The sequence below is a fragment of the Aptenodytes patagonicus genome, chromosome 18 (assembly GCF_965638725.1).
Source record: "Aptenodytes patagonicus chromosome 18, bAptPat1.pri.cur, whole genome shotgun sequence".
Lineage (NCBI taxonomy): Eukaryota > Metazoa > Chordata > Aves > Sphenisciformes > Spheniscidae > Aptenodytes > Aptenodytes patagonicus.
The window spans coordinates 2,327,922-2,348,029 of NC_134966.1; the positions used below are offsets into that span (position 1 = coordinate 2,327,922).

Here is a 20,108-nt window from a genome sequence, read left to right on the forward strand (position 1 = left end):
ATTGCAGCTGATGGAAGAAGCGTTTTTTCCCAGGGGGTTTTTGGGCAGCGAGGGCTCGGGGTGCCCACACCGTGTCTTCCAGAGGTCAGTCCTACAGCGGCCGTGCAGTCTGGCCCAGCCGTCCGCACGTCCCCACGTCCCTCTGCCGCGGGGCCGGGGACTGCGAAGGGGCCAAAAGCCTCAGTGGGGTCGGGGCAGCCAGGGGCAGCGGAGCAGGAGCTGCTGCGGTGCAGGACCCTGCCCAGGGACAGACAAACCAACTACTCTGGACTCGCTATTTTTTTCCAGACTCACTATTTTTTCCCAGATTCACTCTATTTTCTGCTCTCCCTGTTTTCCCTGCTGGCAAGGAACCTCATCCCGGAGCTGCACCGGCGCTGGGACAGCCCCAATAACCTCTCTTCGCAGCATCACTGCTTTGACCTTTACTGGTGACAGGCTCCAGTCTAATTACACCCCAGAGGGTGGGGATGTTTTGCCCGAACTCGGGGCTTTTGAGGTTGTGCGGGCGATGAGCTCACCTCGCTGCCCCGTCCCCGTCCCGCCGCAGCCGCCTGGGATTCGTGTTTCTTTGCACGATGCCGCTGTGACGGCAGCTGCCGAGGAGGGCTTTGAGCAAGAGGGGGAGAGAAAACCGGCCGGCGGCGGCCGTCCCGCAGCGCGGGGAAAAGGAAGTGCCGCCACGGGCCACTCCTCCTCGCCATTTCCTCTCCGCGGTCGGGTTTTTATACAGATGAGAGAGAGGGGGACAGAGGAGCAGCCAGCCCATCCAAGGCCAGAGGCTGGGCTCGGTGGCCGAAGGGGAGCGCCGGCGGCCGGCTCTGAGGGAGACGCTGTGGGTAACTGCGCTTGGTTCGGCTCCCCTGTCCCACTCCCCACCCCACGGGGGGTCACTGGGGCACCCCTCAGCCGCTCCATCCCCACCACTGCCTCCTGCTCATCCCCAATGGCCCCATTCCACCAAAAACCGCCCTGGTTTTGCAGGGACCCTCCTATCCCTGCCGGTTTTGGGTGCTCCAGGCTCTTCCCCTCCGCTTGCTGCCCTTTCCATAGGTCTTGGTCTTTGGAGTTCAGCAGAAAATTTGGGCTGGGAGCGGGGCCGGCGGGTTTTGGTGGCAAGCAGGCTTTTGGGACGGCGCAGGTGGGTTTTGCATCACCCTGGCTGTCACCACTGCACTGTGTTTTTGGGGAGGGCGAATGCCCGCGCGCCCCAAGCTCAAGCTGCGAAGCAAACCGTGTTTCTCAGCTTGTTTTCAAGTGGTGCCCCCGGGGAGCTGCAACTCGGGGTGCTGGGGCCATGCCCTGCGCCAGGGCCATGCTGGCCTCTGCTGCGATCCAGGATTTCTGCTCTGGGCCGCTGATGCCCTTCGATCCACGGTCCCCACTGCAAGGGGCCATTTTGCTCTGCTTTTCCCTCTGGAAACGCTCAGTTTTGGACGGAGGGGTTGGCTTTTAGCCAGGGGGGATCAGCCTTTGGGATTTTCCAGCTGTTCCCTTTTCCCAGCAGCTTTGCTAACCCAAAGATTCCAAGCTTGGGGTAGAGCTCCCTCCTCTCCGATGCTGTCCTCGAGTTTCAGCGGTCGGCACTTTAACTGGGGGCACATTTCTTCAGCTGGCGTCGGGCTGACGTCTCCTGCAAACCGGGCAATTTCTACCCACGAACGCCATCTGCCTGGAGGCTGCCCCCGTCCCGCTCCCCTCCGGGCCCGGCTGCCTCCAGCTGCCCACGCAGGCTCCTTTGTTGTAGAAATCTTGTTTTGGCAGGAGCAGGGTGACACACGAATGCAAATGTTAGAGGGGAAGAGCTAAAGGAGGAAAGCTGGAGGTTTCTCAGGAGCATTTCCAAGAGCTAAGTGCAAGTCTTCCCGCGGTGCAGCCGGACTCGGCGCAGAACAGTGACTAACGGTGTTTACACGAGCACTTGTGATGCTGCGGACCTAATTGCCAGGTTCTTTTTCCTATTGTTTTCACCAAACATCTAATTAAATTGCTGAAAGCGCATCTCTGCAGGCTGGCAGCACCGCCGGGCTGGCACAGCCGCCTGCCCCGGCCCCGATCTGATGTTGAGCAAGCAGGGGCTGCTATTATAAAATTCAAGTCCTATGTAAATACCAGCAGGTATTAGGAACTGAGTCATAGTATTAATAGGATTATTATATGCGTGACTGGACAGATTTCTTGCTGAGGATGGGATTTGGTCCCTCCACCCTGCCTCACTCAGCTCATCCAGAGGGTTGGGCATCCCGTGCCAGTGGGATGGATGTGCTGTTTGGGCTTTCAGCTTTTGGGAAAGAGGGTCTGGAGCATCTCCTGGCTAACGAGCGCTCGGTCCTTGCCTGTTTCCATCGACCTCGCAGGGGCCTGAGGCTCCCCATGTGGACATGGCGCTGGTAGGAGACTCAACTCTGGGCTGTGAGGAGCCGAACCGCTTCATGCTTCAGCCGAGGCTACGGGCAGGGGCAGGGCGGGGTGGCACCCTGTTGCATGTCGGCAGCATCCGCGGGGAAGTGTTTGGGATGTCTCATGTTTCCCTGCCAGCACCCTTCTGCTCCCTAAACTTTTTCCCGTAAACTCCCACAGCTGCCCCCGGCATTTAATCAATCCCCTCTACACCTGCATGGGTTTGGGGCTGAGAAAGCTTCACTGCATGTTTGTGTTGATGTGTGTTACGGCCCGGAGGGTGGTCCTGGCCCCAGGCCGAGCTCTGCAGTGTCCCCTCTCCATGGGGACCATGGCCCATGCTGGTCTGTGCCACGAGGGCTGCTCCTCAACGGCTTTGGGGACCTCCAGGCACTGTGTGAGCAAGGCAAAACGTGCAAGATGGAGAGAAGCAAGGGTGTGACCCCCAGGGTGGCGTGGGGACAGCCCGGGGTTCCCAGTGGCATTCCTGGCAGTGGCATCCCAGGTGGGGGTGGCCCCCAGCCCTCCTGCCCGCTGCTGCTTCTGCGCCTGCTTGAAGGAATCTTGTCCGGCTGGTTTTGCTCTGGGCACGGCCAAATCCTGCACACTGTCAGCAATTAGCACTTGGAGCTAATTTCTGCATGGCAATAGCTCATCCAGTGATTAGTGCTGGGGGAGCTGCTTGCCCCGACTCGGTTCCCACGACCAGCCGGCTGCCGGCACATGGTCCAGAAATTAACTTGTCCCTGGTGCGGGGGCGAAGGCTTCACTCGGCATGCCCCGGCATTTCAGAGGAGCCGGGAAGGGCGCAGGGCAAAGTGAGGATGCGGCCAGGAGCATTTCCCAGTGCCTGTGACTCCCCACGCAACTTCCCCGGCCACCCTTTTGCTCGCTGCGTGCCAGTGGATGGCTGCCTGCATCAGGTCCGTGGTGGGGGAAGTAAAACCTTCACCAGCGCGTGACATTTTGCAGGTTGGTAACTTCCTGCTGAGCCGAAGCGAGTTAATAACAAACCCTTCGGGGACCTCCTCCTCCTCCCTGGAGACGCAATGCTTTTGGCAAAACCTAGGGTTGATTTTTCCGGGCGGCCAATGAAAGTGGCTTTCCTCGCCCTGCCCGTGCTGGCTTCCTGCTCTCGGGACTGGCAATGTCACCGCGGCAAACTGTCCCCTTGCGTCAGTGCTGCTGCGGTCTGGAGGTGGTGGGGAAATGCCCTCCCACCGTGACACAGCTTCTGCCACCACCAGCTTCATGCCGGGCAGGGACGGAACTGTCCCCGGCGCTGCAGCACATGGAGGTGGTCATGCGTGGGGTCCTGCTGCGTGGCCTTATCCAGGTCTGGAGAGCCGTTTTCTCTTGGGGGTTTCCCCGCCAGGTCTGTGCCTCTTGTCATTGCATCCTGCTGCCGGAGCACGGCCTCTCCTCTTCCTCCTTGTTTGCCGACTGAGGTTTGCCCACGCGTTCTCCACGCAGACGGTTCTTCTCAGGGATGCTCATGTCCCCGCGCTCTCCTGCATGGCTCCGGGGTCTCATGTGGGAAAGACACAGTGGCCGACGTGTGTCCAGGGGTGCGAGGTGTGGGCACACGGGGCAGGGAAGGACCGTGGGGGTAGGAGTGTTGGGGTGCTGTGGGGCAGCCCCGCTCCTTTCCCAACAGCCATGTGCTGCTGGCAGGCTTACTCACAACCACGTCAGTTCTCTGCAACCCGTCTGAGCCCTCCCCGTCCGGGGGCAGCCTGGGGAGCTGCGGGCCGAGGGCTGAGCGCTGGCCGGACGCTGTCCTCACCTCCTCTCCCTGCCAGCAGTGACTGGCACTGCCTGGCATACCCGTTGGCACAGCCGGCAAAAATCCCCCCCCAGGGAGCTGCCGTGCCACCACAACCTGCATGGCACGAGCGTTTCCACAGCAAGTTACTCTGTGCACACTTCCACACCCTGAAAGGCCTCTGCGGGTGTACGAGTGACTGTTTCCTACGGGGTGTGTACGTGTGCGTGTGCATATGCTGGTGCGGAGGTGTGGCTTTGTGTCTTGCTTACATTTAACAGATGTAAGGAAATAGGACTGGGCAGCTCTGGTTCAGAGCATGGGTCTGTCTGCCCAGCGTCCTGCCTCTTGCTCATGGCAGCACATACCGGAGCTCCTGGCTTTGGCTCCAGCCAGCTCCAAGCTTTCCTTCCGCATGTGAAGGTAGGGTTGGTTTTGTGATATGCATTCATTTGCATTTATTTACACTGAATTTCATCTGTAGTTTTGTGTGTCCAGAGTGTCTTCCAGAAAGTTAGCTTAGGTCTGAAAGTCTCTCTCTGCCACCTTGCCATTGCTGATTACTACAGGTAACCGTTCTGCCTGTTAGAAAGTGGGATATCTGTCTAATTTGGCTGTTATCGGTCACTTCCTCATCTTGCAAAGATTAATTAATTTTACATTGTCCTTTTTTTTGTAAGAAAGAAGATGATGTGAATGGGCTGTAAGAACCAGACGAGATGGATGGAGAGCTGCCCTGTGCTGAGGTGGATGGAGAAGTGTCCTCTGCCACGGAGGATCTGGGAGGAGAGATGCCCTGTGCGGAGAGTGATACTGAAGGAGACATGTCCTGTGCTGAGAACGATGCAGAAGGAGAGATGCCCCGTGCTGAGACCAACACAAAAGAAGAGGCACCTTGTGCTGAGAGCACTGTGGAAGGAGAGATGCCTGGCACTGACAGCGATGGGGAAGGGGAAATGCCCTGTGCCGAGAGTGATGCAAAAGGAGAGGCATCTTGTTATGAGAGTGATGGGGAAGAAGTACCGGGTACTGAAATCCCTGCTGCTTCAAAGAAAATGTCTTCTGTTTATTCTCCCTTGCGGGCAATCATCCGCCTGCGACGACGATACTTGGTGCAAAAGAAAAGCCATCTGCATTTAGAGCTCCCTCGAGAAAAGTCCTCACAGCTTGTCCATACGAGGCTGCTTCAAAGGCAGCTTTCCCTGAACCGAACTAACCTGTATGGCTCTTCCATGTCCTTCTTTAATCAGACCAGCTTCAAAACTTCCCAGTACTTCACCTTTGACACATCTGTGGAGCAGTATGCTATGAAAAAATGCAGGCGGAAAAAGAATCAAAGGAAATCTAGGATAGTCCTGTATCCAGATAAAACAAAAAGATACCTTCCAACAGAGGAGAAGAGCAAGGCAAAACGCTGCCTCCTCTTGCTCATTGTCATTATCTTCTTCCAGATTCTCAATGCAATAGAGAACCTGGATGACAACCTCCAAAAATATGACCTAGATGGTTTGGAGAAAACAATGCACCGGGAAGTATTTGGGCAGAAGGTAGCTGTGGAAAGTATTATGGAATTACTGAAAGACTATCTGGCTACCCACATACACAACAAGCCTCTAGTAATCTCTTTAAATGGCCCGACAGGAGTTGGGAAGAGTCATGTTGGCTGGCTGCTGGCCAAACATTTTCGTTCCGTCATGGACAATGACTTTGTGCTTCAGTACTTTGTTATGCATCACTGCCCCAACGGGGTGGCCCCTCTTACTTGCGAAATAGATTTGTCTAAGAAGATTTCTGACATGGTTACAAGAGCCGAAATAGAAGAGAAGATACCATTGTTTATTCTGGATGAGGTTGAACTCATGTCTCCAGTCCTGCTGGATACTCTCAGCCGATTCTTTGAACCCAATCAAACCAACGAGTTCCTCAACGCCATCTACATTTTAATAAGCAACATAGGAGGTGGTGAAATAACAAAGTTTGTTATCCAGAATGCATCCGCTGAGCTTCTGCATCAGCAAAGGGGAGTTGAAGAACTACTGAGCGTCGTCCGGCCTGTACTGATTGATGCCCACCCTCTCTGGAAATCTGTGGACATTATCCCATTTGTTCTTCTGGAGAAGACTCATGTCATAAACTGCTTCATAGAGGAGATGAGGAGGGAAGGGCTGTATCCCGACCAGAAGCGTATTGAAAATTTAGCGAGTCAGCTCAGTTACTACACTACAGGAGACAAGCAGTACTCCAGGATGGGCTGCAAGCAGGTTGTGGCCCAAGTCAACCTGCTGTAGTGATTTACTGCAGATACCAAGTCCTGCTCTCAGGATTTGGAAAATTCTGGGCTTATGGAGGAGTATGTTACAGCAGGCTGTGGTCAAGGTGTCCTTTCTCAGGCCTGCACTGACTCTGTCCTGGTCGAAGCAGAGGGACGGCAGCCCGGGATCCTCTGCAACATGGTCTCAGTTCTCCTCCAGATGCTTCACTTGTTCCTAATGTTCTGTGAATAAGGCACAGGCAATGAAGCCCGAGCAACCTCCCATTAATTGCGTGGTGCTTTGTTCCTCACGTACTCACTTGGGATACTTTGTCATTAAGGAGTTGTGAGATGAGAACAGACACTGTGGGATATAAACAGGAGGAGGAAATAATAACTGGGTTACCATCTCTGCAGTACACGTAGCCGTGTCTCACTCCTTCTCCAGGCTCACAGTCTTCAGCTCTTTGCTTTTCTTGGTCCTGGCTGGTGTTGTGCAGAGCAGAACAGAGCTGTGCTGGATGCCTGGGAGAATTGAGAGAATTTGTGGCTCCTCGTTCCCCAAAAAGCGTGGGCAGTCAGAGCTCTGCTTTCTCCAGCTCCTTTGTGACTGCGTGCTCCAGAGACTGCTTTTTGGACCCGTTCCTGAGTTCTTGCTCTTCTGAGCTCATACCTGAGCTCACCTTTGGCACCTCCAGTGAGATTTCTGCCCTGCAAGGCTGTTTGGGCTCGCCTTGAAGACTGCTCAGCTGTGCCAGCCAGTGCAGAAATAACCGCCGGATTGTTTCAGATCTGGTGGTGGCAACTCGTCCTGAAAGCTCTTCTTCTTTTTGCTTCTGGGTACACTTCACCATGCTCATTATCTAGAAAGCCCGAAATAGCAACTGACGTATATTAAGCAACACACACTGGAAAAGACAGTTTGGGCTGCCTGGGCCGAGTGCAGTGGGAATCCTGGGCTTGTTCCCAGTCCTGCAAGGCCAAGAAGAGGTTCCTTGCCATAGAGACCCAGGGGAGAACATGCTGCCTGGAAGCACCTCAGGAAAAGCACTTGTCCTCGTTTTGAGCAGGCAAACCGAGAAGATATTTATGACATTGCTTTTTCAGGTTTTGGTTTTGTGCCTAAATCCCCTTCTACAATTTGCTGTGAATTATCATATACATAATCCTGTGGATGTTTGCACTGGTTGTTTGATTCACCTCTTTCTAATAGTTGGTCTCCAAAGACTTCCATCACAAACTCCTGCTTCCAGAGCTATTGTCAGGAATAAATCCAAACTATCCTGAATAAAATCATTCCAAGTACATTTCCTTTATTTAACTGAAATGTGGTTTTCCTCCCAAATTTCTCTTCTGGACTGATGCAGCTGCACTGCCATGTCTGTGCTTCCCAGTGACTCGGACTGGTAGCAAGGGCTACAGCTTTGCTGTGTGCTTTTTGCAGACCACCTTGATGCAGTGTGTGTGTGTGTGTGTGTGCAGCTCCTCAGGGTACGCTCATGGTAAGCCAGATCCAAAAACCACACAGTGCAGCAGTGTCAAAAGCTGTGTGCCGCACAGCTCCTCCATCCCCCAGAGCCGCACAGCGGGGACTACACTGGAGAATGGGGAAGTGTGTCCTTGGCTGAGATGATGCTGGGCTGGAAAGCCTGTCCATGGTTTCTCCTCTTGAAATTATCTAGTGGAGAAGCCTTTTTCTCCTGCAGAATAACCCATGAGAGCAGCTGGGCAGAGAGCAGGAAGGGCTGCTTGCATGGCTTAGGGGAAGGGCTCTGAATGAAACTAAGACACCTTCTAGATGCAAGTGTCCGCAAAAAGCAACGTGTATGAGCTGGTTTCCATAGCTTAGTGAGACTTTACTACCAGGACAGTTAATATGTTTTTATTGTGGATAAGAAACAGAAACAACTCTGGGACCAGGATTCCCCTCCTCTTCCAGCTGGGAGAGGGACAGGGGTTATTTCTGTTTTCCTCTACCAAGGTCTCTTGTTTCTGGGAGAGGAGCTCAAAGCCCAAGAGTATGTCAGGAGAGGTAGGCGTCACCCACACTGCTGAAGCAGGCACCCATGGGCATTGGATTGCAGATGGCTTTTGTCATGGCATCAGGACAGGCAGCAGCGCTGATGGCAGTGCTGCTTTCAGGCTTCCAAGGGCTGTGCAGGGGGCTGTAGGTACTGAGGGGATGCCTGAGTTGTTTTGCAGGGGATTTAGACTTGTTTTTGGATGTCTGCACTTGCAGTCCACCCACAGGGTGTCCAGTTGTGCCAGAGATCCCTGGGTGCCTCTGCACCAACCATCACCCTGTGCGAGAGGGGAGGGTGACTTCGAGTCATCTACAGAGCTTGTTTTCATCCCTCTAAGATTCAACTGCCCTAAACCAGGGGTCCCAACCCTGCACCAAGCGAGCTGCCTGAGTTTTGCTGAGGCACCAGCCCATGCCTGCGTATCCCCCATGAGCTGCATGCTGGATGGCTCTGGGCTCACCCTGAGCAGCTCAGCACCTTAGGTCCAGTGTAGGGCCCCTCATGCCTCTGCTCAGGGAGATCGGGGACATCTTGCACTCTCTTGCGTCCCCCTCCATCTCACCCCACTTCTGCACATCAGCTCCATCCCAAAGCAAAGCTGTCCCAACTATTTTGCAAAAGGCATGGGGTGCACAGGCGCCCTGTGCACCTTGAAGACCTGCCAAGGTCTTTGGCTCCCACAAAGATCCCCTCAGTGCTAAAAAGCGGGGCTCAGCTTTCTGCTGCGTGAAGACCGTCTCATCCCTCGGCCAGTGCTGGAGAGGACAATCTGGCCAGTGCTGCACATGTGCCAGCCCTCCCCGCTCTCCCAGCCCACATGGCAGCTTGTACCTCTGGAGGCCTTCATCAGAAAGCACAGGAACCTCCAGGCCATGGAGAAGACTCTCCCTGCCAGAAGATAAGGATGTCTGGCCAGGTTGTCCCCAGTCCCAACTTGCCCCAGGACTTGGATACCAGCTCAAATGGCTCTTCAGGTTGTCCCCAACCCCAGTCTCCCCCAGGATCCCAGCTTAGACATCTGTCCATACTGTCCCCGGTCCCCAAGCTGCCCTGAGACCCTCTGTAAAGACACCAGCCCTGCCAGGCGCTTTCAGGGCAGTGGAGCTGGCACATGGGCGATCCCCAGTGCTGAGCAGCAGGAGCCCGATGGCTCATTTCTCAATGTTGTGTGCAAAGGAAGCTGGTCTAAGGGAAAGGAACAGCTAAGGAGACTTAAACCTCATAGTCTCCCATAATGGCTGTGCCAGGACCACTGAGGTTCTCCACCTCTGCTCAGCACAGGAGCACTCTCATGCTGCCTCAGAGCCAGGAGAACCTCTCTGAGGCGTTGCTCATCACCATAGCTGCTCCTACACATACCTAGCCAAGTCCACACTGTGGCACACCCACTGAAGGGCCAGGGTGATGAGCCCAGCTTGAGAAGTAAACAGCTCCTCCTGCAGCACATCTGAGGCTGGAATTTGGGGAGCAAAGCACAAAGAGCACAGTGTCTTGTCCTTGGTCCCACTCTGTCTCTTGGAGGCTCAGACGATCCTGGCATGGGACCCAAGGCTATCCTGGAGAGCTTTTGCTCGATGGGTATGGCTGACATGCCAGGTGTGTGGTAACGTGCTTTCACCACAGACTTTGTCCTCCTTAGCCAGACGTGGATTTCTTTATCCAATTGCCTTTCCAGGGGAAAATGCTGGTTGAGCTGGAAGGATGGGTTTGAAGCTGAAGGATGGAGAGATCCCTCTGGGCTGGGGCACTCAGACTGCTGGTCCTGCTCTTCCCCTGCACAGCTGAGCTGTGAATTGAAGGGCAGGTAGACAGCCTGGACTCCCTCACTCTGAACGCATCCCGCACGTCTCCCCCGCACTGTCGGCTCCCTTCGCCTGGTGAAGGGCTCGTTTTCTTCCAGTAGCGCTGGGCCATGGGTGTCACAGGACGCCAGGATGGCTGGTCCCACGGGTCCAAGCCGCTGGGACGGGTCACCCTCCTGTTGCCAGCTCTTGCTTCCTAATGCACCGTGCACTCAGGAGTGGGTATAACACCCGATGGAGTAGGGAGACTGCAGAGGGTACTGTGCTGTGTTGTCCATAGCCTCATCCATCTATAAGGGATCTCTTCAGCCCTTCTTTACTCTTAATAGCTTCTTTGTAATCAAAAGATCTAGAAATATGACTTTGTAGGAGATATTGCTAGGGACAAAAAGAATTGCTGTGGCTGCATGTCTGTCCTGTGCCTTCATCCAGCTCCTCTGGATCCCCCAGGTGAATGGGGGCTGCCTCAAGTGTGGGAGCTGCCACATATATCTGCTATCAAGGTGGCTGTAGGTGGCACAGGGAAGGCTTCCTTTGTTGGCAAGAGCTCTTCCTAAGTCAGGCACACCTTCCTGTTGTGCTTGGAGCCGTGATTTATGGAAAGCAGCTCCCACCCTGCTGCGGGAATGGCACTGCATTTGGCCTCGAGCAAAGCATGGCTGGTTCAGTAATTAAAGCAGCATTGGGTTAACCGTTCCCCGTCATGAGCTGGCAGGGCCTCATGGGGAGACCAGCAGGTACTCTGCACCCCGCAACTGCATCCCAAAGCCAGAGTGGTGTTTGGGCCAAATTCTCTTTTTGCGTTTACCCTGGGGAAAGTGCAGAGTGATTTCAAATAGGTGTATAGTGAGGATGTGGGAACAACTGCTGTTACTGCCCGTGAGAGCATGGCAGTGATAAAGGAGGGTAAAAATAAATATGAAATAGTGTGTGTCTTGCACAGGATGGAAATTGTGACCACATTGGCCCGGTCTGTACTGAAGGCTTTCCCGGGGCCGGGCTCAGGTTAGAGGGCCTGTGGGCATGAGCTGCGTTCCCATCACATGCGGTGCTGTCAGACCTCGACAGAGCAGCTGTGCCACCTCCAGGAGCACCTCCCAATACAGAAGATGCCAGCGCCAGCTCTGAAAGCACTAATTAGTCTTCCCCATATCAGCCTCACCTGACAGCTCCCCACACCCAGGAGCCTTCCCTGCATGGGAAGAAATTTCTAAGCATGCTCAGGAACCCTATTTAAGCTCAGCTGGAGGCATCAGTCGCTGTGGGAGTTGTGTTGGAGGAGTGCTGGTATCCAGCTCAGCTCTACCTGTGCCTGGCTATGGGCTCTGCTGATCCAAGACCTCAGCATGTAGCCTGATGTTTCATCTTGCCCCATCACCATGGACCTGCCTGGCCATTGCTGGACCTGGCCCTGATCTGTGGCTTGTCTTCCTGGCTTCACACTGCGCCCATCTCATCACCATGGTGTTGCTGGATCTGGACTTTTGGGTTGCTCTGGACTCTTGGTTGGACTTGGCCACCGTTTCAGACCTGCCCCGGTCTTCCATGCAGGTACTGTGGGATGGACCCTGCTGGACCTGGGATCCCACTTGCTCCCTTCCTCCCTGAGGGAGCAGCCCTGCTCTTGCTGTTCCCTGATATGTGGGCACCTGGGTGTGGGGGGCCAGGAAAGGCCATCAGGCCAAGTGTGCAGCTGGTGGGGAACACTGAAGGGGACCTTGTGGCCAAGGCACCAATTGTCTTCTCTCCATGGGTGCCTAAAACTAGAGTGGAAGGTGACATTCCTCCCTTTGGTGCCAGCTGTGTCCAGGGCATGACCTGTGTTGGCAGAACCCCCCCATGTCACCAGGAGAGCCCCCTGAGCTGGGGGACATGTGGTTCCCAACACCTGCACTCCCTTCTCTGCCAAAGCAGCTTTGCTTTGGGTTGCAGGACAAATTGCTGGGGCTGGCTGGGGAAGGGAGCAGCCTGGGGTGATGCAGCATGTCAGCAACCTGGCTGGCAAAGGTGTCACCTGTGGTGTACCCCGGGGTGGGTGTGCACTCCAGCATGCTGCTGCAGACTCACCCCTGACTACCTGGCCCGTGTTCCATCCCAATGCCATCTCTTTTCCATGCTGGTGTTGGGGATGCCCCCCCTGAGCCATACATGGTTCCTGACAGATAACCCACCACTGCGTCTTGTGCCCACGCATGGACAGAAGCTGCTCCCTCCAGCTGAGCCTTGGGGGCCTCCGGGCACGTGCTTGTCCCTACCACATCAACTGGCAGTGGGTGGCACTGGGGGGTCGTGCCTGTGGGTGCTCAGGTCAGATGCCATGTGCAGGAACCCTGATGCCTGGACAAAGTGCGGGCTGTTGAGATAAGGAAATAGCAAACTTCTCCCTGCTGGGATCAGCACTGACATGCACGATGCCTTTGCTGGTGTCTCTCCTGGCACCCATGGGTGTTGCCCAAGTCTTTTCTCAGCTGCAGGGCTCTCTCATTTTGCAGTCAGCCTTTGGGATTGGGGCGGTGTTGCTGCTCTGCTCGGTGCCTGTAGCCCTGGATGCCTGTAGGAGTGTCATCAGGGACAACGTCCCAGCCAGGGTCTCCCATTTTCCAGTTGCAGGAGGATCCTTAGTGATTCGTGAGAAAAGACTGAAAGCTGGAGACCAACTGACCCTCAAATTGCTTGTACATGTGAGTTGAGAGGTTTTTCTTTTATACAGACAGTGATAATGAACTGCTTTCACCAAGCTTGTGGGCTTGGAGCACTCCAGGCAGGAGCACTGTGACTGGGGTCCTCGGGGCATTCCTGTATGTGTGCCGCCTCCTCTGCGAGGTCCAGGGCTGTGGGAGTACGAACAGGGTTTGCCCTGTGTTTCTCTATGGACATGGCCCAGCTCCCGCCAGAGGAAGGCGGGTGCACGCACACGTTCTGCATGAGCTCTGGCTAACTTCAGCTGCCTGCAGGAAAAGAGATTTGTATTTAAATGTTCCTAAAAAGGAGCTAATCCAAGCTGCCTCCATTAATCAAAGCGAGCCTGTCTAAAGCCGCCTCCAGAGGTGGGTGCTGGCTGATGTGGTCAGCCTGGCTGCGAGACTGAGTCCTCCCAGGGATTTCTTTCTGCCCTGGAAAGATGCTGCAGTGATGGCACAGTACTGGACCAGAGCTGCTCTGTTACACACCACAGCATTGTGCCAGTCTTGCTGAGCTTGCCCGGTCCCTGAGTTGGGGGAGCCCTGGGGGCTGGGACTGCTCCTACTGCAGTGTGCCTACCCAGCAGGACCTTGTCCTTGCTGGCTGGTGCCTCTGGCCATGATGCCTCTACCAAGAACCGCAGAGGATGTGTGATGCTGGCCTGGGGCACCTGAACAGTGTTTGCAGGTAGATGCAAATTGGGGTACCAGTTACAGGGGGTACAAGGGTGACAGTAAGCCCATCTAATACTACTACACTAATAATATGCCCTTACACACAGGGCAAGGAAAAGCTACTGATGATCCCTGGAAGGTTAAGTGCTTTGTTGCTTTTTTTCCAAGTCCTGTAGTCTTTGCTAAACAGATGAGCTGCAACCAGGAAAGCGAATTTTAACATCAGTGACAGCAGGGGAAGGTCATGGGCTGCAGTAGGGGAGAAAAGAGCAAGGACAGCTCAGGTAAGTTGGAGCTTTCCCAATAGCTGTGAATGATGCAATTCATCTCAGGGTGCAGAGGGAACTGTCTGTAATGGCTTTTCAGACCATGTGGAGATGGGGTGAGCCTCTGAAAGGTGGAGGGAGGACAAGCACTCCAACCTTTTCTGGGTTAAGGTGTGACCATCGAGTGTAATTTCCTCCTCTGACAGCATATTCAAAGAATAGCTGTTAATAGTTACTGGGATGAACTGGAAGGAGTTTTCCAGAGCTGGGGAAATCCAATATTCCCCAGATGGTGGGGAGGACAGAGGTGGGAGCTTGCCTGCCCATTGAATTTGGAGGGGGTAGGGAAGGCATGCCCTGGGAGGCATGCAAGCATTGCAGAAAACAGGCTTGGGATGAAAAGCATAAATTGGAGGAAAGGTCTGAAAGAAGGTCCTGCAGAGGAGGGTGGGGGTGAGCAAATGCATGTTCCAGGATGGGGAGGGCGAAGGGCTGGAAAGAAAACAAGCCTGGGGGGGATCGTGGGGCTCATGCTCTGCACAAGGAATAATACCACGGGGTTGTGAGAAAGGCAAATATCCCATTAAAATGTATAAACAGGTGTGTTGCATATACAAGGGATGAAGTAATGCGGGGCCACTTGCAGTGCCTCGCTGGAGTGCTGTGGCCATATTTGGGCACCCTCCTGGGGAGGGAGCCCTCAGTGCTGTACCGCACCAGCCATCTCGCCTGCAAAAGTCAGCTCCAGGAGCAGAGTGAGCGAGGGGGGGGTTGTGCAGCCTGGGGAAAGTTTCAGGTGAAGCATGATAACAGGTTTCAAATATGCAGAAGGGAGACAGCGGTGCTTGGTTTGCCCGGTCCTCCTTGGGCAGGGTGTGGAGTTGGCTCCAAGAGAGTGAGATTTAGGTTAAACTTTAGGAAAATTGCTGTGGCTGCAGCAGTGGAGCACCAAAATGTATTGATTAGAGTCACTGCAGAATTGCTGCCACTGAACCTGGGGACAGAGGAGGATGGTTTAGCCAGAGCTGCAGGACTCTGCCTCAGTGGTCTCACAAGTTCCCGCTTCACTTGTCTTCTGTCACCCCTTGGTGCCTGTCAAGAGTTCAGCTGTAACTTTCTCCTGCCCAGCACACAGCTGGTCTTACTTGCAGTGCTTAGCCTTCACAGAGATCACACCAACTTAATGTTACTCCTCTGTAATGGGTTTGTTTCAATTACTAAAATACCTGGATTTAGGTGCAAAGTTTCAGGCACCTGCATCTGAAAACTGTCAGCCTGGGGAAGTGTGGTGAGATCAGCAAGTAACTCCCCAAATGGATTGATTTCCTAGGTGGGATGAGTTAGAAGGACAATGGAATCAGCCAGCATTGAAACGAGAGTATGCAGAAGAGTTAACTGTATAACTAAAATAATCTAGAAACCCATTTACTTCCCCTTGACACTTTTCCCTTATTGATTCAGTTTATTAATAGTTATTAGACGCTATTTTTAGGGTCTACATCTAAAGCTACCTGAAAGGGCTTGTAGCTATCTTCAGGAAGCACCTGCGGAAGGGGCAGATCTCCCCAGCATGGTTTGATGTTCTCTGGTTACAGATGTAGAGCTGGTCGGTGGCTCCCTGTGTCACTGTGCAGGAGTGGAGCTCTGCAACGTGGGACTTGGCATTGGCTCCTGCTCCTCCTGCTGCTGTGGGGATCACTGCAAAGAGCCACTCACGGCTCCCTGCAGGATACACACAGTCCAGAATAGCATCCACAGAAGATCTTGAGTTTACTGACACTGTGCTTCCTGTGCTGTTTTATCAACCGATCCCTCAGGCTGGGATTCAGCTGCCCTAATTTTGGCACCTTGAGGAAGTCTGAGTAAGTCTGCCTGGGATTTCCCCATCCCTGCCTCCTGAAAAGAGCCTGCCCAGGAACCTGGGCCTGGGAAAAGGCCACTTGGAAAACCTTCCCTGAGCCACGGCTCATGCTATGGGCTCCCTGGGCAGGGTTGGACCCCTGGGGCCATGTGGTGCCAGTGCAGCCCCCAGGTTGTTCCAGCCCGTTGCAGCCCTGTACTCCTTGATGCAACAGCTTCAGCTGTCAGCGTGCTGCTGATGGAAGCCACCACCACTGCACCCCACCCCAGCTACCCTGCCATGATACCCAGCCATCCTCACCTGATATCTTCTGTCTAGGACAGAGTGAGTTCCTCCACGTCAAACTCGTGCTAAGCAGCAGTTGTGGGCCAAGCCCTGCTTAGTCTGCTACTACAGCCATGGAAGCAATCACTCTGCTGCCCCGAGCTACAGGACATCTTTGGGGGCGCATTGTGCCCTGCATTTGGCTGTTATTGCTGATGATGTATCTCCCTGCTGGGGCTTTACCCCGGGGATGTGACTGGAGGGACCACCATGTTCTTCCCAGCTCCCAGCCTTGCTGCTCCAGCCTGGGGCACCCCACCAGATCCCCATGGCTTTTGTTTTTGTTAACTTTTGGCACCAGTTCCAGCTTCCCCAGAGGGGAATAAAGGATCCAGTCCGAAGGAGCCCATCCTTCACCAGATCCTGGCACCTGACCCCCGTGAGATGTGTGTACATTTTTGTGGCCAGCAAGTGATATGTGAAAGAAAAGGTAAAGCATTAACTGCAGCCAAAACATCTGTTTTCACCTGTACCTTTGCCCTTCTCCTGCTCCTATAATGTGCTGACTATCCAAATGCTCTCACTCAAACCAGACCTGCGTGGTATTTCACCTGTTCTTCCAAGTAAAAAAAAAAAAAAAAAAAATCTTCAAAATCCGGGAGAAAGACATTCCCAGAACTTATGGTTTCCTCTTAAACTCTCTGAGCCACCTGACAAAAGGAGTTGCGGGCACAACTCTCTGAAATCAGGGAATCTGGTGCTGTGTCCCCACCCAGCCCTCCCCAACTTCTACATTTTCACAACATGGCTCTCAGTTTCCCAGTAGTTTTTCCAAGGCTGCAACCGAAGAGGTATGTACCCCTGTTAGCTGGCACAACTTGGCATTACTATCGCATGCTGTTTCTGATATATCATAGCAAACAGCCCAGTTCTTCCTGAGATGACTTCATATATTCCCCCTGTGTGATCAAGGTTTCTGAGTCACAGGCTTGCTTTGCCTTTGACGAGGTCCTGCCATCTCTCTGGGTGCTGCGGGGGGCCTTGGAAAGTCAGCTCTGAGCTTTTGCTTTGAGCTGGTCCTTGGCTTCAAGGTTGTTGCTTCTCTCTCCAATGTGAAAAAGGGCTTGTGTGCCTTGGGTTTGCTCCAACTATTTCAGATGATGTAATAAGCGTTTCTGCCCCTTCCTGCAGACTTCTTTAGCACAAACAGCACTGAGATTCTTGGATGGCTCAAGGTCAGAACACTACTGAATGTTGCAGAACACTTTGGCCTAACGTGACCCAGTGCCCTCAGCTCCATCAGTGCTATGGCCTCTGTCATCTTCAGCTGCAAAAGCCACTCTATGCTGGTTCTGTTACTCCCATGACCCATGCCAAGGCCTTTCAGGGTGCACCCTTATGCCAAAGATCCAGCACCTCCACCTCTGAATGCTGCTCCTGATGCATCCAAGGCTCAGTTTTTGGCTTTGGTGATCCATTGGTGAAACGCACTGAAGTCTCTGGGTGTTGATGGAATTCAATTCTTTGGATCCAGTTCAACAGAAATTGGTTTTCTTCTCCTTGCACCTGGTGGGCAGAAGCTCTGCTTCTTGCAGTGCTGATTCATCTCAGTTCTTCTCACTTGAGGAGGATCCAGTGACCTGCTTGGACAAGCTTACCTGGGAGTTATAAATATATCCCTGTGTAATACTCACATGACAATAAGCTAATGGGTAATGATGATTGCCAATAAGAACAGGATTTGTCTGTACAGGTAGAGCCCCCTCTTCCTGGGGCTCGTTTTGAGTTTGGGTTATTACTTGCCTTCCTACAGCTGGGTGGTGGGCAATGCTAGTGAGATGAATTAGGTGTATGAGAGGTGCAAGATGTGGAACTTCACTGAGGAAACCTCTATGTGATTAACACAAGGTGATGCCGTTGGTGCCAGAGCTGGAGTCAACTTCTGGACAGGCTGCGTTGCTGTCCATCGGGAGCTGCCCGCTAACTGCACCGAGGTAAACACAGCTCATAATGGGACAGCTGGAAGAAACTAAATTGATCTCTCTCCTTGGATATGACCCTGGCTGAAATAAAGGGGATAGCTGAATGTAATATTGAATATTTGATTTTTGGCCTTTAACATCCACTGTTCGCTCAACATCGAGGTGTATTTGGTATCCAGTTTGGGCAGCTGCCTGTGGCCCTTTCCCCTCTGTCCTGAGCTGAGCTGGCCTGAAACCCATGGCCTGGGAATGGGAGGATTCCTTACTAATCCCCAGCCTGACTCATTTGTGTGTTGGGACCAGGGTGGGTCTGAGGCCTCAGACACCACAGGGCAAAGCAGCAGCAATCCACATGAATTATTTCCCTATCGCGTGCTTCTTCTAAGCCACTTATATGATTTAGATGCTGCCTGATGATATTGCACTGGTTGTGGGAGGCAGATGCCCAGCAGGGAGTGCAGCTAGGACTCTGCCACTGAGCACAGCTGTAGCCATCAGAGTTAAGAGACAAGCCATTTTACCCCACTCTGACCAGCTTCCATGAGAGATGGTGACTAAAGAGGCTGCTTGAGCCAGTTCCCTATATCTTAAGAGTTGCCTTGCCGTGAGCTGACAATGATTAGGTGATTTTTGGAAGCAATTTGTCTCCCAGCCCTCTGGACTTTGCCTTGTAGGGGGTGAAATAGATGACCGAAGACCACCAAAGCTCTGTCTTTCTGCCCCATCTGTGTCTCAGGTTTAAGTACTTATCTGGGCAGCATAAGAGACTGCCCTGAGGAAGGTGTTTTTCAGCAGCAAGTGTCTCGAGGTGAGCCACTGCCTCCAGCACTTGGTTTAAATGGGGATTAGGGACGATTGCAAAAGCCACGAGCGGTGTTGCCACACAGAATTAGTGACCCATCACCTTGGAGGTGCTGGGTGGCACAGACCTAGGAATGGGACTTTATGTATTGTAGTCACTCTGTTAGTAGCTACATTTTGTTTCTGCTCAAGACTTAGTTTCCAGTGGAATAAGCCTGAACCTGGGAGTGTTTACATCAGGGCAGCGGTGACATGATGGTGATTTACAATGCACAAAGCATAGAAGTCTGATGCTTTGTGACTTAAGGCCAACACCATTTTGTTCTTCCAAGAAGCAGAAAGCAAGCAATGTTAGGGACCCCAAAGGGCAAGAGGAGATGTCAAAGAATAGTTTTAAAATTTGATTTTTTTGCCCTTTGCTGCTGCTTTGTGGTGGCTAAAGGCTGCCTGAGAAGACTTTGGAGAGGTCAAGTTATATTTGATTTTACACTAACGATCCAGAGCTGGTTGCCAAAAACATTTTGCAGGAATTCATCTCTCATTCCCACCTGCTCGGTGCAGGTATGAGGTGCCCCACGCCGACAAACATACATGAAGTTTGCAGCTAATTCTTCTAACTTCATGACAAAGATCCCAGGGAGAGTTGGAGACCTCTCCAGGAGGTTTGTGGGCCCTCAGCCCTTTCAGGCTCTGTTTAGTCATCATAAGGCACAAAGAATTTGAATGTGAGCAGTTTTTTTCCTTTTCTGGGCATATCTGAGATTGAGCTTGCCAGAGCAAGTGCTGAGGTTGCTCATTTTCTGGGGCATAGTGCTGAGCTTGCACAGGGTCATAACAGAAACCAGGGTCTCCCACCTCCATCCCTCCAGCTCAAGGCCAGAGATAGTGGCAGATGGGTTGGGAAGGCGGGGAGGAAGGTAAGAGCATGCCTGTCCTTAGACTCCGTTTCTGTTCATTAAAATTCACCTATCATCTGCTATAAAGAAGGATACACTCTCAAAAGCACTGAAATGTCTTGAGGCAAAGTCTTGTGATAGACAGCTATAATAAAGGAGAACAGAACTGGGCAGGAGAAAATTTGGATCATGCTCTTACACTCCTGTTAGCAGTGAGTGCCCGTGGGCAGATACGTGGTGGTGGGGGTAGAGACATTCCAGAGCGGTTTGTGAGTCAGCTGAGCTCCTCCCATCACAACTTCACTCATCAAAGCAAGTATTTATAGCACAGGTAGGAGTAGGGAGAGAAATCAAAGAAGAGCTTCCCAGAAAGATGCATAAATCACTCCAAGAGTTCAGCTCTGGGGTTCTGCGTTTTTTGCTTTAATGAGAATGAATAA

At 53.1% G+C, this 20,108-nt stretch overlaps 1 protein-coding gene across 5 annotated transcripts; it reads left to right on the forward strand.

Moving 5' to 3' along the window:
- Positions 1–709: 709 nt before the first annotated feature.
- On the forward strand, positions 710–7,712 carry TOR4A (torsin family 4 member A). Of its 5 annotated transcripts, none has more exons than XM_076355552.1 (3): positions 710–835; positions 1,771–1,948; positions 4,846–7,712. In XM_076355552.1, the coding sequence occupies exon 3, from the start codon at positions 4,885–4,887 to the stop codon at positions 6,451–6,453; it is 1,569 nt and encodes a 522-aa protein (XP_076211667.1). In that variant the 5' UTR covers positions 710–835; positions 1,771–1,948; positions 4,846–4,884; the 3' UTR covers positions 6,454–7,712. The 5 variants fall into 5 exon arrangements, with proteins under 5 accessions (XP_076211667.1, XP_076211668.1, XP_076211665.1 ...); XM_076355553.1 differs by having other exon boundaries at positions 4,850–7,712; XM_076355550.1 differs by lacking the exon at positions 1,771–1,948.
- Positions 7,713–20,108: the final 12,396 nt, after the last annotated feature.